Here is a 26,359-nt window from a genome sequence, read left to right on the forward strand (position 1 = left end):
GAAAACATGCTTCTAAGGGATATCATAGTTATTTTTTGTAAAATCCTGTTTTTTACTGAGAAATTATCTCAAGGCATTACTGGGATTTGAACCTAGGGCTTGACACTTGATAGGCAGGTGCTATACCACTTGAACCATGTGCCCTGTGTCTAGCCTGAAAATTGTTTTGTTTAGTTTGAAAGGGACAGAGCATCTAAATGTGCTATCAGGTCTCAGCGGGAAGTAGCAGAGAAAGATTAGAGACTTGTGTTTCTAACTGTAACCCTGTGTTTGTAAATAAAATGTCATCACTTCCTTTGCAGCTGTTCCTGGTTCTAGCTTTGTGTGTGTTTGTGTGTGACAAAGAGCTGGACTCACACAGAGCAGGAGAGGCTGGTAAATCTTGCCTCTGTGCAGTGGAAGCTGGGCTATCTTGTAGTATTCTGTAGGTTCATATAGGCTCTTGCAAATATTCCTGAAAATAGAGACCTCGTTCCATTCCTGAATTTCCTCCTTGCTGTCTTCTTGGTTACTTACTGACCAGTGAGTTGTTAGGCAATATTTGCATCACCACGGAAACCAGTGATTCATGTTTGAAACTTGCGTGTGCCATTAGTTACTGATTTTGACGCATATATGAGGTGGTTTCCCTCCTTCTGTTGGAGAAAAAATTGCTCTAGTACCTCAAAGAGGTGATATTCTCCCACCTTATAGTTATTAATTCTCTTCTATTATTACCAGGAAGGCATCTCCCTTGCTTTTTTCATGTTATCCAAGCTCCTTTGCCAAAAACCTTCATTTGTGTATTGGTCCATGAACTGGAGCTTTTCAGTTCAATGAGAGAAATGGCATGTTAAGTAGCAGTCTACAGAAGTATAGATTGCAAGTAAAAGCCTCAGAGACCAGGAGCTGGTGGCTCATGCCTGTAATCCTAGCTACTCAGAAGGAAAGGATCTGAAGACTGCAGTTCAAAGCCAGCCTGGACAAGAAACTTCATGAGATCCTTATCTCCAATTAACCATCAAAAAGCCAGAAGGGGAGCTGTAGCTCAAGTAGTAAAACACTAGTCTTGAGCAAAAAGGCTAAGGGACAGAGCTCAGGCCCTGAGTTCAAGTCCCAGGCCCCTCCTCCCCCCACGCATGCATGCATTAGAGGAAGGTAAAATTTAGTTATATGTAAGTTCAAGTTCTGTTCCAGAAGCAAGGAGAAAGGATAAATGGAGCCTTTAAAGTCATCAGTTGATCAAGGCTAACACTCTACTTCTGGCTTTTTGTTAGTTAATTGGAGGTAAGAGTGTCTAGCTTGGAACCTGAATCCTCATATCTCAGCCTCCTGATTAGCTAGGATTATAGGTACATTATAGGCACTAGTATTCAACTAGGTAATAGTTTTGATTCTAAGGAAAAATGGGACCAAGTCATAGTCCTGCATTGTCTCCCTTTAAAAAACCTTTGACTTAGTTCTTTGATAGCTTGGCTTAGGGCTCTGGTAATACACTAATGTGAGGAAAAGTGTTTATTTCTTCCCACAGAGATATCTTCTTGATGAAGTGTTTTGCTCAAATGATGTAATGTTAATAAATAGTTATCTAACTTATATCTAATTATAACTTCCTCTTGACTTCTAACAGGATAAAGTTAGCCCTGATTTTAAATACCAAATGCTTCTAACATATTCACAGAAAAATAAGTTAAAAATGTCTGTCATGTTTGCAGATAGATCTGGTCAAGGCTGTAAAGGAGGAACAATTTATTTGCCAGATTTGACAAGTTCCTATGTGCTGGGATGAGAAAGAGAATTTAGGACACATTCTCACTACCTAGAGTTTTGAGTCTAGGGGTTGATTCATTGGTACTGCTGATTACTGAAGGCATCAGGATTGGCGAGATTATTGGGGCTATGGTTTTCAAATCACTTAGGTTTATACTTTGACCATTCTGATTCTACATATATTGAAAAATCTTCAGAATAGTCTTTAAACTCTTATTAAAGCAGGGTTGTTGAGACAGAATTCACACATCTTTTAATCTAGCCAGGTAGAGTATACACTGGTGGCTATTCATTTTTATTTTATCTTTTTTGATGGTGCTGGAATTTGAACTCCGCTTGGTAATAAGCAGGTGTTCTCTTACTTGAGTCATACTCCTAGCCCTTTTTCCTTTATTTATTTTCTGAGTAGGCTCTCACTTTTTGGCAAGGGCTTGCCTGGACCACACATTTATACTTAGCCAAGCATCCCATATAGCTGGGATGATGGCCACACACCACCCTGCACAGCTTTTTATTGGAAGAGTTGGGGGGGGGGTGGCTCAAGCTGGCCTTGAACTTTGAGTCTCTCAATTAGTTTCCGGAGTACCTGAGATTACAGATGATGAATGTTAGCCATTGTTCCTAATGTGTTTTCAGTTTCTGCAGTACTTTATTTATTAATGATATTTTTACCAGTGTATTTCTTTATCTTCTAAGCACTAGCTCTCAGACTTAAAAGTAGAATGAGATCCCATTCAGGCCACTAAGCCCAGTGATGAGACATTTTAGGAGGTGTGGGCGGGGGTAGGTGTGTTTGAAGCCTTCTGGAAGGAGTTGTGACCAGCCTCTGGTTCTTTCCTCCAGTTCCTACAGGAAGTGAACAACCACATTGTGCTTCCTCACTGGATTCTAGGCACACCCTTCCTTTTTACTTCCTGAGCTGGGGACTCATTGTGATTGGTGTCCACTGTTGTAGGGAGACTGGAATCTAGCCTTCTTACGTAGGGTGGACATCACTGTCTAGCCCCAGTGAATCTCTTCAGGTTTATTCGCTGTTCACTTCAGCTTTCTCCAACCATGTTAATATTCTCCAAGTACACTTGCTTTGTCTCCCTGGTGTAGCTTTCCTAACTTGGAATTCAGTTCCACCTCCCTTCCTTCTTCCTCTCCTGTTCCATTTCAGACTAGGTACAGAGGATAAAGAGACAACAGACAGGAAAATAACCACATTTCAGGACAGCCATCTCCCTTTCCTGTCTTAATCTATTTTCTCCTGCTTAAGCAGGAGACCACAACTTCTGAATCATTTGTTTTTTGGAGGTCGGAGACTAGGAGGGTCAAGGTCAGGAGACCACATGTTTCAAGTGAGGGCTTTCTTGTTGCAGCAGTCATAGAAGTAGATGGAATTGCAGGAAAGCACATACAAGAAAAGGCTAGATTAGGGTGAACTGGCTTTTCCAGGAAGCCACTCACTCCACTACCTATGTGCACAGCCACTCCTGTTGTACCAACCTCCAGCACTCCTCAGATCAGGTCTCTGCACCTCATCATCCTGCTTTGGACCCCACCTTCCTGCCCCAGTCTGTTATTTGCAGATTATATTTCCCACATAGGAACTTTGGAGAACATGTTCAAACCATAGTATCCCTTTGGATCCTAGGTTGGCTAGGTTACCAGAAACCTTGCCTTTTTGTCTTTTGAATTATCTTTGCTCCAATTTGGCAATTATTTTTTTAAATTTATCATCTGCTAGATCTCTACCACTTTTCTCCGAGTCTGTGGGAATCATTGTTTTTTTTAGTCTTTTGTCTCTGGGGTTCCTGGTTAACTTAGCAGGACACACATGTCTTCATTATTATGCTGAATTACTGTGTCACTGTGTGATTTGTATTTTGTCCTCAATAGGATTCTGCCTGATGATTGAAAAATAAAACAAAATAAGAAGATATGACTTAAGTGGTAGAGTGGTAGCTTTGAGCACAAAAATCTCAGGAAAAGGGCCTAGGCCCTGAGTTCAGGCCTAGGACCAACACACACACACACACACACACACACACACACACACACACACAAAACATAACAATAACAATAAAAGAAAACAGTAACCACAATGAAAAACAACCCTATATGTTCCTCCCTAATGTCTTACTTGGTTCCTTGTACATGCTATGTATGTGTTCAAAGATTATTGGTTGCATGCCTTGCCATTTCTTTGTAAGATAAAAAAGCACAATCAATTGCTTAATCAATTCTGTATGATGGTTAATTCAGTTATCATTCTCATTTGCACAGTGGAGGAGTTGGGGAGCATGCAAATCCATCTTAGGATTCCTCTTACATCCTAAATCAGTGCTTGGGAGTTAGTTTGCCTATACTTCTCACAACTGATGAAAAAAAATAACAGAAAAAATAAATACATTAGGATTCATGAACATATAAAATCCGTGCTGGACTGATATTGACTGCAGGTTTTTTTACTTATGTTATAACATCATAAGTAAATCTTGTCCCATGGATATAAACAGCTTTTATTTGAAATAAGCGATGTATTTTAGGAAATGTGGTCACTTGTGGAAACTTATCTCTTGTGGCAATAATGGTTGGTAGGGAAATAAATACAGAGATCACCTCATGCCTTAAAGTGTATATAAACCTATCACCAAACAAAACAAACAATGGGAACAGTTAACCAAGTTCAAAGGTAGCAAAGAATCTAATGTCTACTTTTAATATACAATCTCTTAGTTTTCATTGTTCACTCATCAGAGCTAGCCTCTATGGCCCACGTCCAGTTCTTTTGTTAATGCTAGAGACCAAATTGTGATTGGGGGAGAGAGAATTTCCTCCCAACTTCTGTGCTTGCACAATTCTGTGAAAGTGAGTTTTTCTCTCTTTCACCCTGGTCTAGGGTCCATTAGTATTCGTGTGGCTTACCTTCCTTCAGTTCTTGATTTCACACAGTGGGCTCTGAGAATCAGTAGACACAGAGAAACAGATTTGTGAGTTTACAAAAATACTTCAGAGTTTCCACCAAGGAAAACATAGGCACTGGCTTAGAAACCTTGATTGTATTCCCCCTGACCCCTAACACTGTTGAAGAGAAATGTTCTAATTGCCTTACTTATATAACTGTAACCCCTCTATATATCACCTTTACAATAAAATAAAATTTTAGAAAAGGCACTCTATTCACCTGACACATTTTCCAATAACTAAGAAACAACTGGACTTGTACGTGGGTTTGGAAGGGCACAAATTCAGATTAGCAACCATTTTCCAAACAGGAAAGATACTGAGCTAAGTCACTACAACCTACATTGGCATTTTTCTTATCAGAAATTCAAAAGATATTTAGTAGTATATAATCTTTCAGAAGATACTGGATTTTCCCCAGCCAAGGGCAGGATAATGAATCATTGGCTTCTAGTTCTCAGAGCGTGCGCAGGATAGAATGGTACATATTTCTTCTAGGCTTCCTTTACTCAGTCTTAATCCATCAAGTACACTTTGTGAAAATCGAACACATGCATACACATGTGCACATTTGTGTGCACGTGCCCCCCCTTCAATTGTCCTGACTTCCCCAGGTGCTATCCAGCCCTGACTTTGGCCTTCAGCTGCCATTCCCTATCCCATCCATGCTACCCTATCATTATCCTGCTGAAGCTGCTTGTAGTGACTCAAACTGGCAGTGGACTTTCTGAAGTCTCTGAAAACATTTCCAGAATTTTCTAATGAAGAGTTTGAGGAAGGGATGGAGGCTATAATTTTCGTTGGGTGCTTTTGCTTCAGAGAGGAGTTGGAAGCCTATGTGCTTATTTCAGAGTGAAGCTAGAAGCTAGACATCAGTTGAGGGGGGAGAAGAAGGGCAGTGACCGCCACCAGCATTACTCAGATGTCAGTGGGTTTTATGACATGTTATTTAATGTTGACCACTGTCTGTTGGGTACAAGCTATAACAGAATGATTACACAGGCAGCTGACTTTGCTTGGTTGGGCTTCCTTGCTAGTGTTTGGTAAGATAGGGCTGCTTCTAGAATTGCAAGTAAAGATAAATGCCAGAGGTCATGATAATTCCATGTTCTCCAGTTCAGCTATTAAACCAATGAATACATTGACTCAGCTACTAAAACATTGAGGCTCAGGGTGCATAAAGAGTGACACGTAGGCTGCTCTCAAAGACAGGCTCTTGTTTTTCTGCAATGATGCTAGCAACTAACAAGGTGGGGGGGGGACTAAAAGTTGCTATCAGTATACAAGATTAGTTTTAAGCTTGGCTCTGCTACTCCTCACAAATGTTTAGAAACTTACTTGCAAATCTTCAAAGCACAATTCTGGTCATTTTTATGCTTTGTTGTATTTTTTTTTTTTTTTGGGTCCCGGTCGTGGGGCCTGAACTCTGGGCCTGGGTGCTGTCCCTCAGCTCTTCAGCTCAAGGCTAGCGCTCTACCACTTGAGCCACGGCGCCACTTCCGGCTTTTTTCTTTTTGTTTATGTGGTGCTGAGGAATCAAACCCAGGGCCTCATGCATGCAAGGCAAGTGCTCTACCACTGAACCAACTTCCCAGCCCCTGTTGTATTTTTTTTAAAGGAACTGTTAGCCTCTGCTTTTCAAGTTTTGGACTGATGACACAATGTGTACATTGTGAGTGTGTACACGTGCACATATGTGTGTGGATGTGTGTATAGGGTCAAGATTATGTGTAAGGAAACATTAAAGATTGATGAAACTATTGTTGTAGATATTTTTAGTCTGTATTGTATTTTATTCTCTGTTTTGACAATGTGTGTTAGAACCCATCATGGTTTGATGAAGGGTAAAGGATGTCTTTCTACTTTGAAAAGAATTACTCTGCTCCTCAAGGTCAAAATCACATGTAGATCTTCTCTCCTTTGTCCTTCAGTTGCCCTACAATAATCATTTAATGGCTAGTACAACACCCCGAGGTCAGACACAAGAGATAGACATGAGAAAAAAATCCTAAAGGAAGAGGAGGGATGAAAGAAAGTAATCAGTTAGGTGGGTGGAGTGAGGAGAGAGCCAAGGGTGGAGATCTTGCTCCACCTTGAAAAGAGGTACTGTATGTCCATGACTGTGCAGACAGGTACTCTGCCACTTAAGCCATGCTTCTCATCCCTTTTGTTCTAGTTACTTCTAGCATAAGGCCTCTCTTTTGGCCTGGGCCAGCCTGGGCCATGATCCTCCTGTTTATACTTCCCATAGTAGATGGGGTGACAAGCATGCATCAACACACCAGATTTTTCTGTTGAGATAGAATCTTAGTAACATGTTTTTCCCAGACTGTCAAAAATGCTATCCTCCTGATCTATGCCTCCAGCATAGCTAGGATCACAGGAGTGAGATACTGGTGCCTAGCTTGATGAATATGATTCTCATGAATGTTTGATAGGTTTTATACATAGGTACATATTCATTGATACTATATAGAATTGTTTGGGCTTTCAAATTTATATCATTAGCTGGATGCTGGTGTTGTAATCCTCGCTACTTAGGAAGCTGAGATCTGAGGATCCTAGTCTGAAGCCAGCCTCTATAGGATAGTCTGTGAAACTCTTATCTCTAGTTAACCGCCAGAATACACAGCAGTAGAGCTGGAACAGTGCCCAGGCCCTGAGTTCAAACCCCACAGCAGATGAGAGAGACAGAGATTCAGACAGAGAGAGGGGAGGGGGAGATTTACATAATCGGTAGCCTAATGTAGGAAACCCTTTGTAATGTGATTTTTCCCCTCTGAGAACTATTTTGGAGATGGATTTGTGTGGTGTCCCCATGGCATGATTAACCCATTTTCTTACAGATAATCCCTTGTTTTCTTAACTTTGTCATTACAATAATGCTGTGTTGTGTGTGTGTGCTTGTATGTATTGTAGAATGTAATCTAGAATAGATGTGAAAAGCCTTGCTGGAGAAGTGACACCCATCACCCCTTCGGTGGACACTGCCTTTCCCTGCCAGCTTCAGAGCCTCCCACAGAGGGCAGGGCATTCAGATGCCTGCTTGTCGTATGGGTATGGCTGATCTTTGCACCTGGGCAGGGCTGCCACTGGCTTCTCTTGGCTGCCGTCTGTCTTTTTCCATTTACGGAGGAGGAGCATCTTTTCCTGTGCTTACTTCCTCTTCAGCTTTCCCTTCCGAGCCAGGCTGCTTGTGCAATCTCAGTTTAATTGTGCAGAGGCCTCCTCTGTGCTTGCAGATTTGCAGGATGGATTCATGGGAGGTGGACATATATTTTGTTGTATGTATTGCCACATGGGCCATAGCTGTTTTATTAAGAAGTATTTTTCAATGGTGGCTCTTATGAAGACATTTTAATATGATCAGACATCCTAATTGAATTAGCTAGTTCCCTTCCCTTCCCTCTTCCCCCCTCCTTAGACCCTCCTTCTCTTCTCTTCCTTTTCTTTCTCCTCTTCCATCTTCTCTTCAGTCTCCTCCTCTTTGTCCTCTTCCTCTTCCTCCTCCTCCTCCTCCTCCTCCTCCTCCTCCTCCTCCTCCTCCTCTTATTCTGCCAGTACCAAGATTTGAACTTAGCCTTGTACTTGCTCCACTTATTTGCTCATGGCAGATGCTCTACTATATGAGCCACACCTCTAACTTGTTTTTTTTTTTTTTTTTTTTTTTTGCTGGTTAATTGGAGACAGAGTCTCACAGACTTTTCTGCTCAGGCTGACTTCAAACTTGGTTCCTCTAGATTGTCTCCTGAATAGCTGGCAATCCAGGCATGAGCTCTTGGTATCCAGCTGCATTTTTTTACTGGGTACTAGGTGCTTAATGGCTGTGTTTCTGTGTAGGTTCTTATACTTGTTCCCCTCTCATTCACAAATCTGTGCCGAATAAAAACAAAGCAAACAAAAAAATGCATAGCTTTATGATTTACTGTGACTTAAGCTCCTAAAATATTTTTTTATTTTTTTATTATTATTTTGTTCATTTACTTTTTTTTTATTGTAAAGATACTATACAGAGAGTTACAGTTACATTAGTGAGATAATGAGTGCACTTCCTCTTGAACATTGTTACCCCCTCCATTGTTTTCCCCCTACTATCCCCTCCCTCCGTCCCTTCCCTGAGGTTTTTCCGGAATTTCACAGTATTGTGGAATAATGATGCTCATTTAAAATCACAAGTTCATTCTAACTTTTCCGGAGCAAATTGTCTATCACAGTCTGTAACATATAACGGTGTTCACATGTTATATACCATATATGTGATCAGCAGCATGGGGATATTTAGTAGTGGTTCAACCAGATGAGTGGGAGTTCTTTGTTTCTTAAGTCCTGTTAGTTTTGTCATATCACCTAACATTTTGGATTTAGCATCCACTTATCAGGGAGACCATGTACCGTTTGTCTCTTCGTTCTTGGCTTACCTCGCTCAACATTCCTTCTAGCTCCATCCATTTCCCTGCAAATGCCATTATTTTGTCATTTCTAATGGCTGCATAATATTCCATTGTGTATAGATACCACAATTTTTGGATCCATTCATCTGTGGTGGGGCATCTGGGTTGTTTCCATATCCTAGCTATTGTGAACAGTGCTGAAATAAACATGGAAGTACACGTGTCCTTGTATATTGGTTTCTGTTGTTCAGGGTAGATGCCTAGAAGTGGTATGACTGGGTCATAAGGGAGGTCAATCTTTAGCTTTCTAAGGACCCTCTAGACTGCTTTCCAAAGTGGTTGTATAAGTGTACATTCCCACCAGCAGTGTAATAGGGTTCCTCTTTCTCCACATCCCCTCCAGCATTTGTCGTTGGTCCAGCTGCATTTTTGTTCCATACTGATTTTTTTTTTCAAATAAGCTTTTTATTGTGAAAATACTGTACAGAGGGGTTACAATTACATGAGCAAGGTAATGAGTACATTTCTTATCAAGCGTTGTTGCCTCCTCCTTTGTTTTTCCCCTATCATCCCTTCCTTCCCATCTCCACAACTACTTTCCCCCCCTCCCATACTGATTTCTTTCCTTTGGACACAGACTCAATACGGAATTGCTGGACCAGATGGTAACTCCCTTTCTAGCGTTATGAGGAACATTTAAACTGTTGTCCCAAATGTCTGTAGTAATACTGCATTCTCACTACTTGTGTCTAGCTTCCTTTCTGTGAATCCTCATCAGGATTTGTTGTTGTTATTTGTCTTTTTGCAATAGCTATCACGACTGGTAAGATAGTATCTCATTATGATCTTGATTTGCATGTGGTTTCTCAACACTTTTGAAAGTATTGGTTGTTTAACTCTCTTCTCACACATAGTGTGCTTGCTACCCACTTATTTAGGAAAATCTCCTTAGATTGCATTTTCTCTTCTGGCAAAAGGAGGGGAAAGAGAAAAGGTAGAACAGTGGGATTCAAGTGGCAGTCCATCTATTTACTACCCTGTGCTGTTGAGTTGGTTACCTTCCGGCTGAGAGTCTAGACCTTGTTTTCTGAAGGGCCCTGTCCAGTCTCTCATACAGGGACCCTTCTTCTTGGGACTCTGAAGGCTGGATTTCTGAGTGTGGTTCTGGACTTTGGGCCTCAGATGTTGGGAGCTGTCCCAGCAGGAGTCAGCTGATGGCTCATTACACTTGAGACTCATCTCACACACATAGTCTGATAGTGGAACTTGAGCAATGTTCTCGCTTCTCTCTCTTAAAAGATGTGTAGAGACACATGCACCTTGGAATAGTCATGAAGTAGACAGGGAGGAAAAGGAAAGATAGTTTGAGATTTGTTTGTAGATGGGAAGAGAAAGGGCAATTCTATTCTTTTTTAAAAATTATTTTCATTTGAAAATGCTCAAAACAGAGTACATTTCTTTTTCGACATTGTCAGCCCTCCCTGTCTCTGTTTTTCCCTCCTATCCCCACCCACAAGTTGTATAGTTCATTTTCAACAGAGTGTCTAGTGAGTATCATTGCTGCGTTTGTTCATCCTTTGTCCCTCCATTTCTTTGCCTCCCCTTACATTCCAAAGACATATAAGAGAACAAACAGAACAAAAAGAAAAGAAAACAAAAACAGCAGAAAAGAAAAAATGCTCTTGTTTTCATATCCTGAAGTTAATTTCAATAAATATTATTTTATATGCACCTTTTTAGATGCACATAGGCATTATGCCTTTCTCTTCCCCTCCAGAGTGTCCCCTTTGGTCTCACTGTGTGTACATTCCTAGAGACCTGTATAATATATTATGCCCCAGTGTAATTTAGATCCAGCTTCTACATATGAGAAAATAATGTGCTGTTTCTCTCTCTGAGCTTGACTTCACTTAACATGATTTGTTCTAGGTCCATCCATTTCCCTGCAAATGACATAATACTGTTCTTTCCTAACAGCTGTGTACAATTCCATTGTGTATAGGTATTACGTTTTTTGGATCCCCTCATCTATTGTAGGGCATTTGGGCTGTTTCTACACTTGGCTATTGCGAATCGTACAGCATTGAACATGGCTGTGTAGGTGTCTTTAGGCTTATGGTGTTCTGGGTAGATGCTCAGGAGTGGTATTGCTGGGTTGTAGAGAAGATCTATATTTAATTTTTTGAGGAACCTCCAGACTTCCATCCAGAGTGGTTACATTTCTACCAATAGCAATAAGGTTCCTTTCCCCCCACATGTCCTCTCACATTTGTTGTTTGAATTCATGATGTTGGCCAGTCTAACTGGGGTGAATTTCAGAGTTGTTTTGATGTGCATTTCCTTTATGACCAGGGATGTTGAGCATTTCCTCATGTGTTTCTTTACCATTCTTACCTCTTCTTCTGAGAAGTGTCTCCTTAGCTCCTTTGCCCATTTAGTGTGTGGTTTATTAGCTTTGGGAGGAGTTAGTTTCTTGAGCTCCTTGTATATATAGGATATTAAGCCTTTGTCTGATGTACTGCTGTTAAAGATCTTCTCCCAGTCTGTTGTCTGTTTTTCTAGTTTAGTAACTGTGTCCTTTGCTGTGCAGAAAGTTTTTAGTTTGGTGTAGTCCCATTTGTCAAGTCTCTCTCCTATCTGCTGTGCCCCTGGGACTCTTTCCAAAAATTGTTTCTGCCTATGTCTATGAGTTCCAGTGTTTCTTCTACTCCCTCTTGCAGTAATTTCAAAGTTTCAGTTGATCTACTTTGAGTTGATATTTGTGCATGGTGACAATTAGGGACTCATTTTTAGTTTTTTTTTGCATATGGATGCCTAGTTTTCCCAACAGCAATTATTGAAAAGTCTATCTTTTTCCACTCTATATTTTTGGCTCCCTTATCAAATATCAGATAACTGTAAGTATATGGTTTTATTTCTGGTTATTTCTGTTCTTGAAGATGTAAGTGGCCTCTTAGCTTTAGTGTGTAATATATTTTGATTATTTTTCCAGGCTCCACTAGGATTAAAACAACTATTCCATTCATTTGAAAGCATTGGTTGACTGCTCTAGGCACTGGTGATGAACAAAAGTTGATGTCCACTATTCTGCGTGTGTGTGTGTGTGTGTGTGTGTGTGTGTGTGTGTGTGTGTGTGTTTGTACTGGCACTTGAACTCAGGCCCTCACACTCACTTGTTTTTTCACACAAAGCTGGCTCTTTACCACTTAAGCCACACCTCCACTTTTTAACATTTTGCTGTTTACTTGGAGATAAGATTTGGATTTGTATGGGTAGTGTAAAAAAAGGAGGAGGCTACAATGCTTGATAAGAAATGTACTCATTATCTTGCCCATGTAATTGTAACCCCTCTGTACAGTATTTTCACTATAAAAAATGAAATATAAAAAAAAAGATTTGGATTTGTTTGTACTGATTGGCTTTGAAACTCAGTCGTCAGATCTCAGGCTCCTGAATAATTAGGATTATGTGCATGAGCCACTGGTGCCTGGCTAATGGCCACTCTGCTTTGAATATATATTCTGGTGAGTGTGGAAAAAGACAGGACATTTTTAGAAAATGAACAAAATATTTGTTTATTTGTTTGTTTATTGGGTGCCGGTGCCTGTCTTGGGACTTGAACTGAGGACCTAGACACTGTCCCTGAGGTTTTTTGCCCAAGGCTAGTGCTCTACCACTTGAGTTCCAGCTCCACTTCATCTTTTTGGTGATTCTTGGAGAGAAGAGTTTCGTGTACTTTCCTGCCTGGTTTTGAACCCTAGTCCACAGATCTCAGCCTGCTGAGAATCTAGGATTACAGGTGTGAGCCACAGGCACCTGGCGAGGTATTTATTTTTTAAAAGTGAGTAACATGATAAAGCTACAGAATCACAGTATGGTGGCTGTTACTATTTTGGTTTATTCTGAAAGGCTGACCTGGAATATAGGTTTAAGAATGGGCTAGAAATATGATCTGGCTGGGTTCAGGTTTATAATCAGCTGGATAGAAACAAATAAGGCCATTGGCAGAGGGATCTGACAGCCAAACTGGAGATGTAAGGGGCTTAGTCTTCCAACCGTGTGAATCCCCACAAACTAGGCAGGAGTGCTATTGAAGGTCAGTGTCAATGTCAAGGCTGTGCATCCATACATTTTGTCTTTTCTCCCTGAGACTATCTGCATTTCCATGCAAAGCCCTGGCTGTCCATCCTGGCCGTGGTACTCTCTGTAAGGATTGTCTCTCTAAGATTGACCTGGAGCCAGATCCTAACATTCCCAGGAAGGGGACAGCTTGTGCCATCCCTGAAGCGTGTCAAAGCACCCTGTGTGATAGAACAAAGGACAGGACAGTGAGCTGGGTGGGAGAAGGCTCCAGAGAGAACTTGGCCACGGCCACCCCAGTCTGAGTTTCTAAACCATGAGAGGAATCTGGGTTTTTTTGTAACTGTGATGAAAGGCCATTGTTGTAACATCTTGTCCTTGAACTTGTAAGAGAATAGAGTTGCAGTTGTATGAAAATGTTACTATGGCAAGAAACTGTGACAATATAAGTAGTATCTGTGCCCCTATGTCACTGAGAGAGATGAGAGGTATTTGCTGCTTTCATTACAGTTAACCTTAAAATGTTACTTGTTTTTCAAGTTATCTTTCAGTAATCTACAGAGCTTTCTAGTCAACATATAGGTTTATGAGTACAATGCATCTTGATCAGTGGCTCCCTATCTATTGTTTTCCCCTTTCTCCCCATCTTTCCTAGCCCTGTTCATCCCTTCAAGGTACCTGGTTCCATTTTCACATCTAAAATGTCATTTATGACCATTACATTTGATTAGGGATCATGCTGATTACTAGAATTCCTAACAAATCTTGTTATTTAATCTTGTTTATTAATGAAGAAGTCAGCAACAACAGCCTTGAACCACATCTGAGGTGCCACCTGTTTCCGCATATTAAGTGCCCTGGAATGCGGCCATATCCATTCATCCATGTGTCACTGTTGTAGCTGATCCCTCTTGTCCCAGTACACTTAAAATACTGTCTGGCTCACACAGAAGACATTGTCTCAGTCCTGCATTGATTATATATCACTATGAACCCATTAAAATATTGGAATGGCTCTTTGGTTTCTTAGCAAGCATCCACATTTTATTTTATGTACTTACAAACATTTTGAGAAGAGAACCAGAGATTTCAACAGATTCCCTAAACACCCAGGACCAGAAAGGGAAAAGCAAAGAGAACCCTAAAAGTCTACTGTCTCAGGCCTGGACATCATCAAGTATGCCTCCCTGGTCTTCTTCCTCAGAGATTCTCTTTCTCAACCTGGGGCAGATTTTCCTCTTGTGTGGCTGCAGAATCTGCCTCTTCTTATGAGTGATAATTGGGCCTTTGCATATTTCATGAGCATGTCAAGCAGAGCCCTTATTTTCACTGTCTAGTTTAATCCCCATCGTGACAGTGTGGGAACTGTCTTCAGGTAGCAGTGTGGGAAGGGAGGCCCAGAGACACTGTGCTCAGGTACAGTCGCCCTTCTGCATTTGTGGTCTCTGCTTAGACGAATACAACTCAACTCACCCTGGGTCGAAAATGATTTTTAAAAAGGCCTCCAGACTGAGTATGCACTGATTTTTTTCCCCTTGTTGTTATTACACACAATCCAGTCTAACAACCTAGCCTTGACACTGTATTAATTAGGGAGTATAAGCAATCTAGAGATAATTTAAAGGACATGAGAAGATCACATGGTTCTATTCAAGTACTACACCTTTTTTGTTGGTGTTGGGGCTTGAACTCAGGGCCTGGATGCTGTCCCTGAGCTTTTCTGCACAAGGCTATAGTGTACTAACGCTTAAAGCCACAGCTCTACTTATACCTTTTTTGAACAATGGGCTTGAACATCTGTGGGCTTTGGCACTGAGGGGCAATTATATCCATTTACTATATGCCAGGTACTCAGATTATGAGTATATGTTGTGTCTCAGGAATGGCACATGCCCACATGACCAAGAGTCATTGAAACTTTTGGGTTTGCCCTAGGCCCACCTAACACTTGGTGTTGCTACTTAGTGTTGCTAGGTTATTTCTGTTCTGTGGGCCATGTGGCCCTATGTAACTTCATCCTGGCCATGCTCCCCTGGGTGCTTCACATACTAAGTCCCTTAGCTCTCAGCTGGAAGTGCTTGCCACTTGTTGTGTTGTTGTTTTGGTGTTACCTGGGTCTGGCCATGGAGGTGGCATTTTCCTAGCTGAAGTAAATGTCCTTGGCAATCCCTGCCAATGACCCTTTACAACTTTTTAATTTATTATTTTTCAAGCATAAACATCTCCCCTGTCAGTACAGTTTTTGCCTCCAGACTTGGTGGCTTTCTGAGACTATAGGCATTACCTTATCCACTGAAACTCAAAGGTAAATATTTGCACCTTGCCCTTTGATTGGTGGCTAGGTTAAAGTTGACCATAGTGGGAGGGGCTGGCCAGCAGGGCTCTATCCCCAAGAATAAATGAAGCAGTTCAGTGTGATTCACTTAGCTTGAGCAAGTTTGTCTAGAACTTGCCAGAAGTTACTTTCTGTCTTAATCATGTAGGCCATCTTTTGGGCTTCTTCCCCTCCCCCCTTCCTCCCTCCCTCCCTCCCTCCCTCGCTCCCTCCCTCTCTCCATTCCTTCCTTTCTTCCTTCCTTCCTTCCTTCCTTCCTTCCTTCCTTCCTTCCTTCCTTCCTTCCTTCTGTCCTTCCTTCCTTCCTTCCTTCCTTCCTTCCTTCCTTCCTTCCTTCCTTCTTTCTGCCCTTCCTTTCTTCTGTCCTTCCTATCATTAGTAGCATTATACAGGGATTACCTCGGTGCCGGTATCTCCCAGTGCACACACTCATTGTATTCTGAACTCTTGCTTCTGTGTAGTTTTGTAACCTGACTCAGTGACTTTGCAATGTGATGACCTATGTTTCCATAATACAAACCATTTTTTTAATACCAGTATATCATTGGCCTGCTTTAGTATAATTACTTTAAATTTTCCTTTGTATGGGGACCATCTGGAACACTTGATATATCAGTCAGGGTCCAACCAGAAATTATACCATTATTTATTTAAACAGGGGATGTTCAACTTAAAGAACTGGCCACTAGTCAAAGCTGGTTAACAGAATAAAGGGGCTGAAATGGCTCTAGTAGGTCTAGATGAAACAGATGCAGAAAAGAGCCTATGTGGCCTGTCTGAGGACAGGCAGCATTGATGTTAAAGTCCCTGAGAGTCTTACCTCCAATTAACCATCAAGAAGCGGAAGTAGAGCTAGCCTAGACAAAATGCTCATGCCCTGTTTGAAGCCCTAGGACCAGAACAAACAAAAAGTGTGAGGTAGTGGGGGTGGGGAGCAGACCCTGCTTCTCCCCTGGGGTCCTCGCCACCTCCCTGTGATGCAAAAACTGGTCTGAGGACATAAACTTGACCAGATGACCTGTGCTGGGGACCTTAGAATTGACTCCTAGGTGACCTTAGAATTGACTCCCAGAAGGGGGAACAGGATCTAGGGGTGCAGGAGACCTGAGGTCTTCTGTGTGGATTCTTCTATGGTGGGAGCATTCTTTTTGCCCCTGGGGGAAATTTTTCCAGTGCATTCTCCTGGTGCAGGTTCAATTTCCCCAGCTGGAAAGTAGGGTAAGCCCTAGGTCCATCTTCTGTGTACCAAAGCACATACAAAGGGAGATGAATTTTGGGTTAAGAAGCAGCAAGCATGTAACTTGAATCCTAAAGCGTACATTCAACTCCAGTGTTTCTACAAGATAAAAATTTAAATTCTGGCCCTATGACTGTTAAGATAGTCATATTACTCACAATCTGACTTAGGGAATTGTAACCTCTTTGTACAACTACTTAATAATAAAAAATATAAAAGATGTGCAGAATTTAAAAAATTGCAAATGCAATTTGAATTTGGCCTTTTTTTTTAAAAGGATCTTTGTTACACAAAACAAAGTCATCCACCAACAATGCATCTCTAAACACAGTCTAAGAGTTATGAAAGGAAAGGTGGACATCTTCACCATAGACCTCACTCCTTACTAACTTCCTAGGTCTGGCATTCTCTTCTGGATTGTTTAATTTGAGATACGAGTGCCCAGAGCCAACACTTGCAAGGTCAGGACCTGTGCAGTTGCTCAAAGCCTCCCTCCCCTGCCTCAGTCTCCTCAAGTTATTTCTTATGACAGATTTATTTCCCTATCACCCTTTCATTCTATCAGCAGTATTGCTCAAGAGCCTCAAATATTTCCTCTTTCTTTATTGTACTAGAAATACAATAAAATAGAAAAGAATTGACCTTTAGCAAGGGCTTCCTAGCCTCCATTCTGTTGATAAGGAAGCCAAAGTTCATTGACATGTTCAAGGTCATACAAGAAGGCAGTTGGCTCAGGCCCAATCTGCAGCTTCCTTCCTCCTACTCTGTCAGGCTTTCCAGCCACAATGGGCCCACCATCCTTACCCCATAAAAATAGCCCAGCCCAGCACCTGGTCAGAAATCCAGTTATACTTGACCTCCTCTCCTGCTGTGCAAGGGTGCCCAGCCACTGGCTAGATCCAAGGCCAAGACTCAAATCTAAATAATTACCTCATGTCACTTCAAAAAAAATGGAGTCAATACATCTTTTAATGTTAGTGGGATCTGGACGTCAATCAGGTTCTGTTTTGGCTTTTGGATCATGGACCTAAGCACCAAGCACAAGGGGTGATAATTATTCAGTCCTGTCATGCGAGGTTGGCTAAGGGAGTAATTAGTAGGTGGTTCTGTGTTTTTAGCTGTAGAAGACATATGAATATGCATGTTCCTTTAAGGGAAACTGGTTTGTCTCCAGAAAAACATTTCTCTGCCTTCAGAAGGATGTGATCAAAACCCAGAAGGGGACAGTCTCCTGATGGTCTTTGGGTCAGCCTTGTGAGATGCTGGTACATTCCTGGACTCCTGGGAGCTGCCTATCCCTTCCGTCCCTTCATCCTGAACTTGATCTTGTTACAGAATGAGAGAGATCATCCATTCATTGGGGAGCAAGCACATTCCTGTTCTGGGTTCACAGACCATAGTGGTTGGTTAACAGATAGCGTTTAATACCTGTCTCGTTCTTTTATTTTTTCTTTTTAGAATTGAGCATAGGATTTTTCAGAGCTCTCTACAGTAAAACCATTAAAAGAGATGGACAACTGAGAACAAAATCTAGTGGAGAGGGTGAAAGAAAAATTAGGAAAGAAGTCAAACCATATTTCCTTCCACTGATAGATAGACTATGATGTGAAGATCTTGTCCCCAAAAGGTCCAGTGTTAGTTACAGGAAAAGTATTTACAAGAGTTGACCTCATTTCCTCTTTCCTTCTCCTCCACACTCACCTCTCTGCCTTTTTCCCCTTCCTGGTTCTTTGGGGAAATCAGATTTTATTTTAGGGTATTTTTAACATTCCTCCTTAAATGTCAGCTCTGTGGTCCTCTGTCTTGAGGCTTTGCTCTGTATCCTACCAACTGGTTATCATACAAGGTCCTCAACTGCTTCATTAGCCTGAAGGGTGAAGATCAAGCAAATGGGACCCCGAAGGGGTGAACAGGAGCAGATTTGCAATCAAAGCCAGTCTCTGGAATGATTAAGTAATGTGGCTGAAGAAGACTTACTGGATAGCAGTGCCTCTAAACTAAAAGGCTTCTCTCAGCCCAGAGATAGGGGGAGGCCAGGATGGTGGAAGGGATGGGGTGGTGAGGAGAAGTAGAGAGTTGCATCCTTGAAATCATAGGCATGTCCTTTGCCTGGAAATTTCTGTTGTAATTGCTAAATCACAGTAAGGGGAGTAGAAATTGAATTTTGGACCAGGTCACCATTCTTCATTTGTCTGATGAGGTAGAAAGTTGGCATATGGAAGAACAAACTTCAGAGGGGGAGAAATTGGACAGAGGTGACGATTTTCTGCAGGACGTTATTATATACTACCTACATGGATGCTGAGTAGATGGGTTGCTTCTGTAAAGAAATGCAGAGCCCCTGTGGATGGCTGGGGAAGGTGGGGGCGGTGGAGGGGGTACAGTGGGCAGTGTGAGGATGACAGCAGGCCTTGGGTGCCTTTCCCTGGATTGCTTGTCATCCTTCTGCATAATGTGCAGGAAGATATTTCTCTGCATAAGTATTCTTTCTGCTTTTTTCTTCATTTTTGAAGAGCTAAAATGAGTTTTGTTTACTGCGGACTTTATCACCTCAACATTTAGAATACTTATTCTGTGTGTGGGGGAATATCTTAGGACAGATTTTTAAGATTTAAATTAAAATTTTCATCTTTTAATTGATACATAAAACATCAAAATTGTATGTGTTTATGGGGTATAGGATGATGTCTCTATATGTATATACATAACATGATGTTTAAAGTAGGCTAGTTATATTTACCTTCTTATATTTTTCTTTCCTTTCCCTTTTCTTTTTCTCTTTCCTTGCCTTTTTTTTGTGCCAGTACTGTAGCTTGAACTCAGGGTCTTGTGCTGTTCCTTACCTTTCCTCATCCACTTAAGATTAGTGTTCTACTGCTTGAGCCATACCTCCATTTCTGGAGTTTTGGTGGTTAATTGGAGATGAGTCTCTCAGAGTGTTTGGCTTGAACTTTTATCCTCAGATATCAACCACTGAGTAGCTGGGATTACAGATGTCAGCTACCAGCACCCAACTCATATTTATCATTTCTTTATGATAAAAAATACTCAGATCCTTTCTTCTATCTATTCTTGTGAAATATTCGCCCTACCATGCATTAGCACACAGGGACTTCTAGCTGTTATCCAAGTGTAACAGTACTTACTGATTGATTATTCTTCTTCTTCCCTTCAGCACTGCTGTCCCTGGCCTATGGGATCCACCATTCTATGCACACTTCCAAGAGATCAGTTGTTTTAGGTTCTACAGGTGAATGGGACCATGTACTATAGTCCTGTGCCTGCCTCATTCAGTTAACATAATGACCTCCAGTTCTATCTATGTTGTGTCACATGGCAGAATTTCATTCTTTGTTTGGGTGAATAGTATTCCATTGATATATAATGATGTATTTGGCCTTTCCTGTGTAGTAGTGCTTCTTCCTCTCTCTCTGGGAAGTGTTGTGTGTGGCCGGGAAGAGACTTCCTTGAATACTGCCTGCACTAAAAGCGTTTGATCTATGTTTTCTCCTCCTTCACATCTCTTCATTACACGCCTGGCCTGGTATATTACTGATTACTTTCTCTTTTATACTGATCACTTTTTCTTTTTGCTGACCCCTTCATGGTACAGATGCAATGATTACACGACAGTTTCTCTTACTTTATTGAATGTCCAGAAGATAGAACTTAGTCCTGTCTGTCTATAGCCTGATGTGGAGACTTTGCCATTTATTTACCAATGCTTATTGCATGTTGACTGGGTCATACAAGTTCACCATTCTCCATAGATATAACAATGGAGTGGGATAAACTATCAGCTCACAGAGGTGACATTCTGAGGTAGAGGGAAGATGGCTAATAAGCAAAATAAATAAGTAAAATCATATGCACAGAGTTGCATGTGTGGATATGTGTGCACGTGCACACACAGAGCACAATGCTTGGAGGACTAAATTAGCAAATGCACCCCTAGAAGGGACAAAGAGGCTGGGGTAAAATTAATTGAGAATGGCAGGTTCTGATGTAAAGCAGCTCTACAGAATGTCATTCTGGCCATGCTGTTCTGCATACAGAAGAGGGTGTGTGTGTGTGTGTGTGTGTGTGTGTGTGTGTGTGTGTGTGTGTGTGTGTGTGTGTGTGTGTGTGTGTGTGTGTGTGTGTGTGTGTGTGTGTGTGTGTGTGTGTGTGTGTGTGTGTGTGTGTGTGTGTGTGTGGTGTGTAGTGTGTGTATATGTGTGGCTCTTTGTAGGGTAGCAGAGATTGTATCCTCATTCTTGTTTACCACATTACAAGAATGATTTAGTTGCAAACATACAAGGCTACAGCATTGTACTTTTCTAATGGATGTTAGTTTGTGCTTAGTAATAAAGTTATTTTTCTCCCTGAGTATTTGCAGTGTGCCAGGCACTGCTTTGAACTTTTCTCCTCACATGGAGATGGGGAAGCCCCAGCCATACCAACTTTCCAAAGGGGAGGGCCAGGCCAGAGGCCGCTTCTGCTGCTTATGGCAGTGTTATGCAGCTAGAAGATGACAAGTGGTCCAACCCCAGTATCTCTGCTGTGATTCTGGTGTAGAATCTACAAAATCAGAACCACCTCCTTTTTCTCTTCTTCTTCTTTTTGGCAGTACTAGGATTGGAACTCAGAGGTCTTGTGCTAGCTAGGCAGCATGATACCACTGAACCATGACCCTAGTCTGGTTTTCACTGGTTATTTTTAGGCTAGGGTCCTGCTATTCCAAACAAAAACCTTCAGTTCAAGCTGTGAGTTCTCTGCTGGAAGACAGTGTCATTGCTGGTCACACTGACCATAAAGATGTGCAGGTCTGCCATCCCAGCTACGTCCTAGGGCTCTGGGCTTATAAAAAAAAAAAAAAAGACCCTATGTTGGAAATGAGCAGTATAGAAAGGACCTGGCAGTGTAGCTCACATGGTAAAGCACCTGCTTAGCAAGCATGAACCCTGAGTACCTCCAATAAAGAAATAAAAATTACAACTTTATTGAGATATGTTCCAAGGCCGCCAGAATATACTTTTAAAGTGTACTTTACTTGCCGGGCGCTGGTGGCTCACACCTGTAATCCTAGCTACTCAGAACTTTACTTGCCGGGCGCTGGTGGCTCACACCTGTAATCCTAGCTACTCAGAAGGCTGAGATCTGAGGATCTTGGTTCAAAGCCAGGAACGTCCCTGAGACTCTTATCTCCAATAAACCACCAGAAAACCAGAAGTGGTGCTGTGGCTCAAGTGGTAGTCGCCTTGAGCTGAAAAGCTGAGAGACAGTGCCCAGACCCAGAGTTCAAGCCCCACAACCGACAAAAAATTAAAAAGTACTTTATTTTTTGTTTTTGTTTTTTTGTTTTTTGGTGGAAAAAGTATTTATGGAATTGTGCAACCAGAAACACAATTAATTTAAGAACATTATCATCATCCCATTATAAAAAAACAACAACTTGTACCCATTAGCAGTAGCTCACCATTTCTCCTTCTTATCAGTTTTTATGTATTTATTTGTCTTTTCTGGACATTTCCTGTATGTGGGTCCACACAACATGGGCTCTTTCATGTTTGGCTTTTTTTTACTGAGTGTAATACATTCAAGGGACATCTATACTATAGCACCCACCAATGCTTCTTGCTTTGCATTTCCTAGTGAACGGATGAACAGGCCTCATTTTGTATGGCCACTTATTCTTAGAGATGGGCATGGGTCTACTTGTAGATTGTTAATAAACAATGTTTCTGTACACATGTATATACATGTTCTTCATATGGCATATGTTTTCAGTTCTTTGGGCATGTTTTCAGTTCTCTTGGCTATAAACATAGGAATGGAATTTCTGGGTCCTATCCACTGAGTTTAGTGTTTAAATTGACTTCTTTTTACTTGTGGGATCTGCATCCTTACTTTTTGCAAGTGAAAATAAATTTACTTCCTTGGTGCTGAGTGTTGTCAACAGCTTGATATAACATGAACACATCTGGGGCCCAGGTTAAGATTCTGTAGCGAATCATGTAATCATAAGTATGTTTATTGTATAGAGTTGATGCTTGACTATATTTGTTTTGTTCTCTTCCTAGCTTCTTCTTACTCTAATATTCACCCATTTTTTTCTTTTCTTTTCCAGAATCGCAATGAAATAAAAAATGGCACTATCCTTCGATTAACCACATCTCCAGTAAGTTGATCTTAGTTGGTTATTTCATCTTAAGCTGCCTACCCTCTGGGTCTGCTGTATGTGCTTATAGAATGCTGTTTTTTTGAGAGTGACTGTACTCTAAAACAGAAAGTCCCTGGGATGTCCTCATGGGCAGAGTTTAGTTTAATTGGAAGTCTCTCCAGTTTATTTCCCATGGCAGAGGAGGAAGGAACCACTGTGAACAGAGAGTGGATTGGGAATCATGGAATTGGAGTTTGGTGGCCATCTCAACAGCTCTTACATTACTGATGAATAACTTGGCTATGTAGATTTTTTTTATCATCTTCTCTGAGCAAATTCAGAGAAACAAAGCAAGCCAAACCAAAAACAGGCTGTTTCTTTATTTAAAGTCTATGGAGGGGGGGGGGGGGAGAGAAAGGTGGGTGGGAGGAAGAGAAGGAGGGGGAAAGAGAAAGACAGAGACAAAGACAAAGACAGGTTGAATTTAAATATTTCCTAGTGTTGGTCAGTGATGATGAAAATTGATGAAAAAATGGATAAAAATTGATTTCAAATAGTAAATGTTGGGCCATTTAGGCTGTTTTATGGATGCTAATCAGAACTCATGCATATCTGCGCGTGAAAGCTGTTGAACAAGGTGCCTGTGCACTTGGCAGTGAATGGGTGGCATCCTGGTCTTTCTTGTTTCCTGGTCTAGTTGGGGTAGTAACATTAGCATATTTGAGCCATATTTTTCCACACTGCATTTCCTTGCCTTCCTAAAAAACACAAGCAGCACAAAATATACCAGGTATTACTATTTCCACCTGCACAGTTGAGGAAAACTATCTATCATTTCTAGTTGTCACTAAAGCCATGTGGTAGGCTAAAAATAAATTTCAAAATGGAGGAGAAAACATCTGGCTAGAATTAAACTGTGGGCAGTATAACCACCACAGATCCATCTTGTTGAAAATTACATTAGAGAAGTTTAAAAACTGCTAAGTATTTTGCTTTCATTTAAATTGGTCTATTAATTTTTTAATTTTTATTTGTATTGTAAGGCAATGTGCAGAGGAGTTAGAGTTACATGAGTCAGGCATTGATTACATTTCTTTTTGGACAGTGTTACCCCCTCCCTCATTTTTTCTGTTTTATTTTCCCCTCCTCCGCCCCCACCCCGATTCCCCACGTTCTATAGTTCATTTCCAACACAGTGTCTTGTGAATATCACTGCTGAGTTAGTTCACCCTCTATCCCAGCATTTCTGTGCTTCCCTTTCCCCTCACCAAAGCTGATAAACTTACGTACAAGACATAAGTATTTTATCCTAAGACATCTCCAACCTAAACATAGGGATGGGCTCAGTAGACAGAATGACTGGGTTGCTGCAGCCATTGCCCGGTGCCAACTTCCCTGCTTCACAAAAATGATAGTTTGCTGTCCTTTTTCTGTGGTTGTACAGTGGGTTGAGTCATTTTTGTCTGACTTCCTGAAATTAATGTGAATTAATACAAACTTGACCCTTGGAGGTGAGCATTTCATTTGTGCTTTGCATTCCTATTTATCCTGCTCAAAGTCCTTCATCTGCTTGCCAGGCAGGGAAGTGCACACCGTGTCTTTTGTTTCCTCTTAGAAAGGCTCAGCTTTTTCTCTTGGCCATCTCCAAGCCAAAGAAAGAATTGGTTCCCCTCACTGGGGATTCAGTCGCTCTTAGAAAGGAGGTTCAGTGTCAGGGAGGGGAGGGTGGTGTTTACAGCATCTCCAGGGTGGCATTATATTTTTTATTTCTTTACATTTGTTCATTTTTATTCACAACCTGTTTTTCAGTACAATTTTCCACCTGTTCCCATTTCCAGTCGGGTTATACAAGTGCTAAGTGGCAGAAATTTCTGGAATAACTACACCAAGAAGGAAAACAAAGCAAAGCTGTGAGATAAGTGGCATGTAGCAGGCCCCAGAGCAGCATTTTAACTCTGTGGAGATCTGTCATCTCAGAGCAGGGATTTTGGAAAATATCCTTCACATTCCCAGCTCTGTTAATGGAAAGATGGTAGAGATAGCAAGCAGGATGCCGCTACAAGACAAGACTGGCTTATGTTTCCAAACCTGGGGCAGTTGTGGACTTTGACCTGCAAGTGTGCAGGCCTTGGGTTACATGTCTGAGACAGCACACCAGACTCTGCATTTGAAACACTGCCTTGTGCTCTGTGGATGGACACAGAGTCTGGAATTGGGCATTATGTCACAACAAAATAATTGGGATCTGAAAATGTCATTAATTGCTAGATTACTTTCTGTAATTTTGTTTAAAATTGAAAATTGAATTGAGAATTAAAAAATATGGGTCACACATGGTAACTTGTGTGTGTGGGGTGGGGGGGGAGGGGTTCTTGGGGCTTGAATTCAAGGTCTGGGTGCTGTCCCTTAGCCTTTTCACTCAATGCTAGTTTTCTACCACTTGAGCCAGAGCTCCAAATCCAACTTTTTAGTGATTAATTGGAGGTAAGAGTCTCATGGACTTTCCTACCCAGGCTGGCTTTGAACTGAGATCATCTGATCCCAGTCACCTGCATAGCTAGGATGAAAGGCATGAACAGTTGGTACCTGGTTAATTCATTATTATTATTTTTTTTGTGCTTACCTTGGGGCTTGACCTCAGGGCCTGGGTACTATCCTTAAACACTCTTTTGCTTAAGGCTAGTGCTCTACCACTTGCACCACAGTTTAGCTATTGGAGATGAGTCTCATGGATTTTCCTGACCAGGCTGGCTTAGAACTGTGATCTCCAGATCTCAGCCTTCTGAGTAGTGAGGATTACAGGTGTGAGCCACCTGTGCCCATAGACAATAAAAATGAATTAAAAGTGAATTTATCCATCCATTTTAAGAAAAGATTACTGGGAAGAACACAGAAGAAGGTCTTTTGCTACTTCAGGATTACAGGCATGGGCCACCAATGCTCAGCTGTGCTAATATTTAAAGTTCATGCACCTAGCAAGCTGAGTTCCCCCTCCTGGGAGATAAGACATTAGCATGCATACACCAGTACACACACACACACACACACACACACACACACACACACACGCGCATACACCGGTACACACACACACACACACACACACACACACACACACACACACACACACACACACACACACACACACAATCTTAGGTAACGTGGCCATGCTGAGTTGTGCTTCTATTCTGTGGAGGTGGTATTTCCATTTAAGCATTTTTTTCCCTTTTAAAGTATTTGTTTCCTTTTAAGTAAGTGTTTCTGTTGGTCGGTCTCCCATTGAAGTGGAATGAATTAGGTTTAAATTCTGTCTACCTAGCTTCCTCTTCGTTTATTGACATTTTTCTTAGCAAAAGTTCATTTGGAAAGGTACATATATAGAAGAGCCAACAAAATGTCCTTTGCACACTAGACCAGGCAGGACTTATTGTACCCCAGCTGGGAAGTCTAGGGAGTGATTCGGAGGGAGACAG

At 41.4% G+C, this 26,359-nt stretch overlaps 1 protein-coding gene across 1 annotated transcript in view; it reads left to right on the forward strand.

The window, feature by feature from the left end:
• LOC138821763 (engulfment and cell motility protein 1-like) overlaps nucleotides 1–26,359 on the forward strand; it is a 168,691-nt gene that overhangs the window by 22,505 nt on the left and 119,827 nt on the right. Inside the window, exon 4 of the mRNA XM_070014183.1 lies at nucleotides 22,854–22,904. Coding sequence (XP_069870284.1) covers nucleotides 22,854–22,904 — 51 coding nt within the window. The remainder of the gene's footprint in view (nucleotides 1–22,853; nucleotides 22,905–26,359) is intronic.

Source organism: Dipodomys merriami, unplaced genomic scaffold (genome assembly GCF_024711535.1).
Source record: "Dipodomys merriami isolate MVZ:Mamm:240054 unplaced genomic scaffold, mDipMer1.0.p SCAF_94, whole genome shotgun sequence".
NCBI classification, from domain to species: domain Eukaryota; kingdom Metazoa; phylum Chordata; class Mammalia; order Rodentia; family Heteromyidae; genus Dipodomys; species Dipodomys merriami.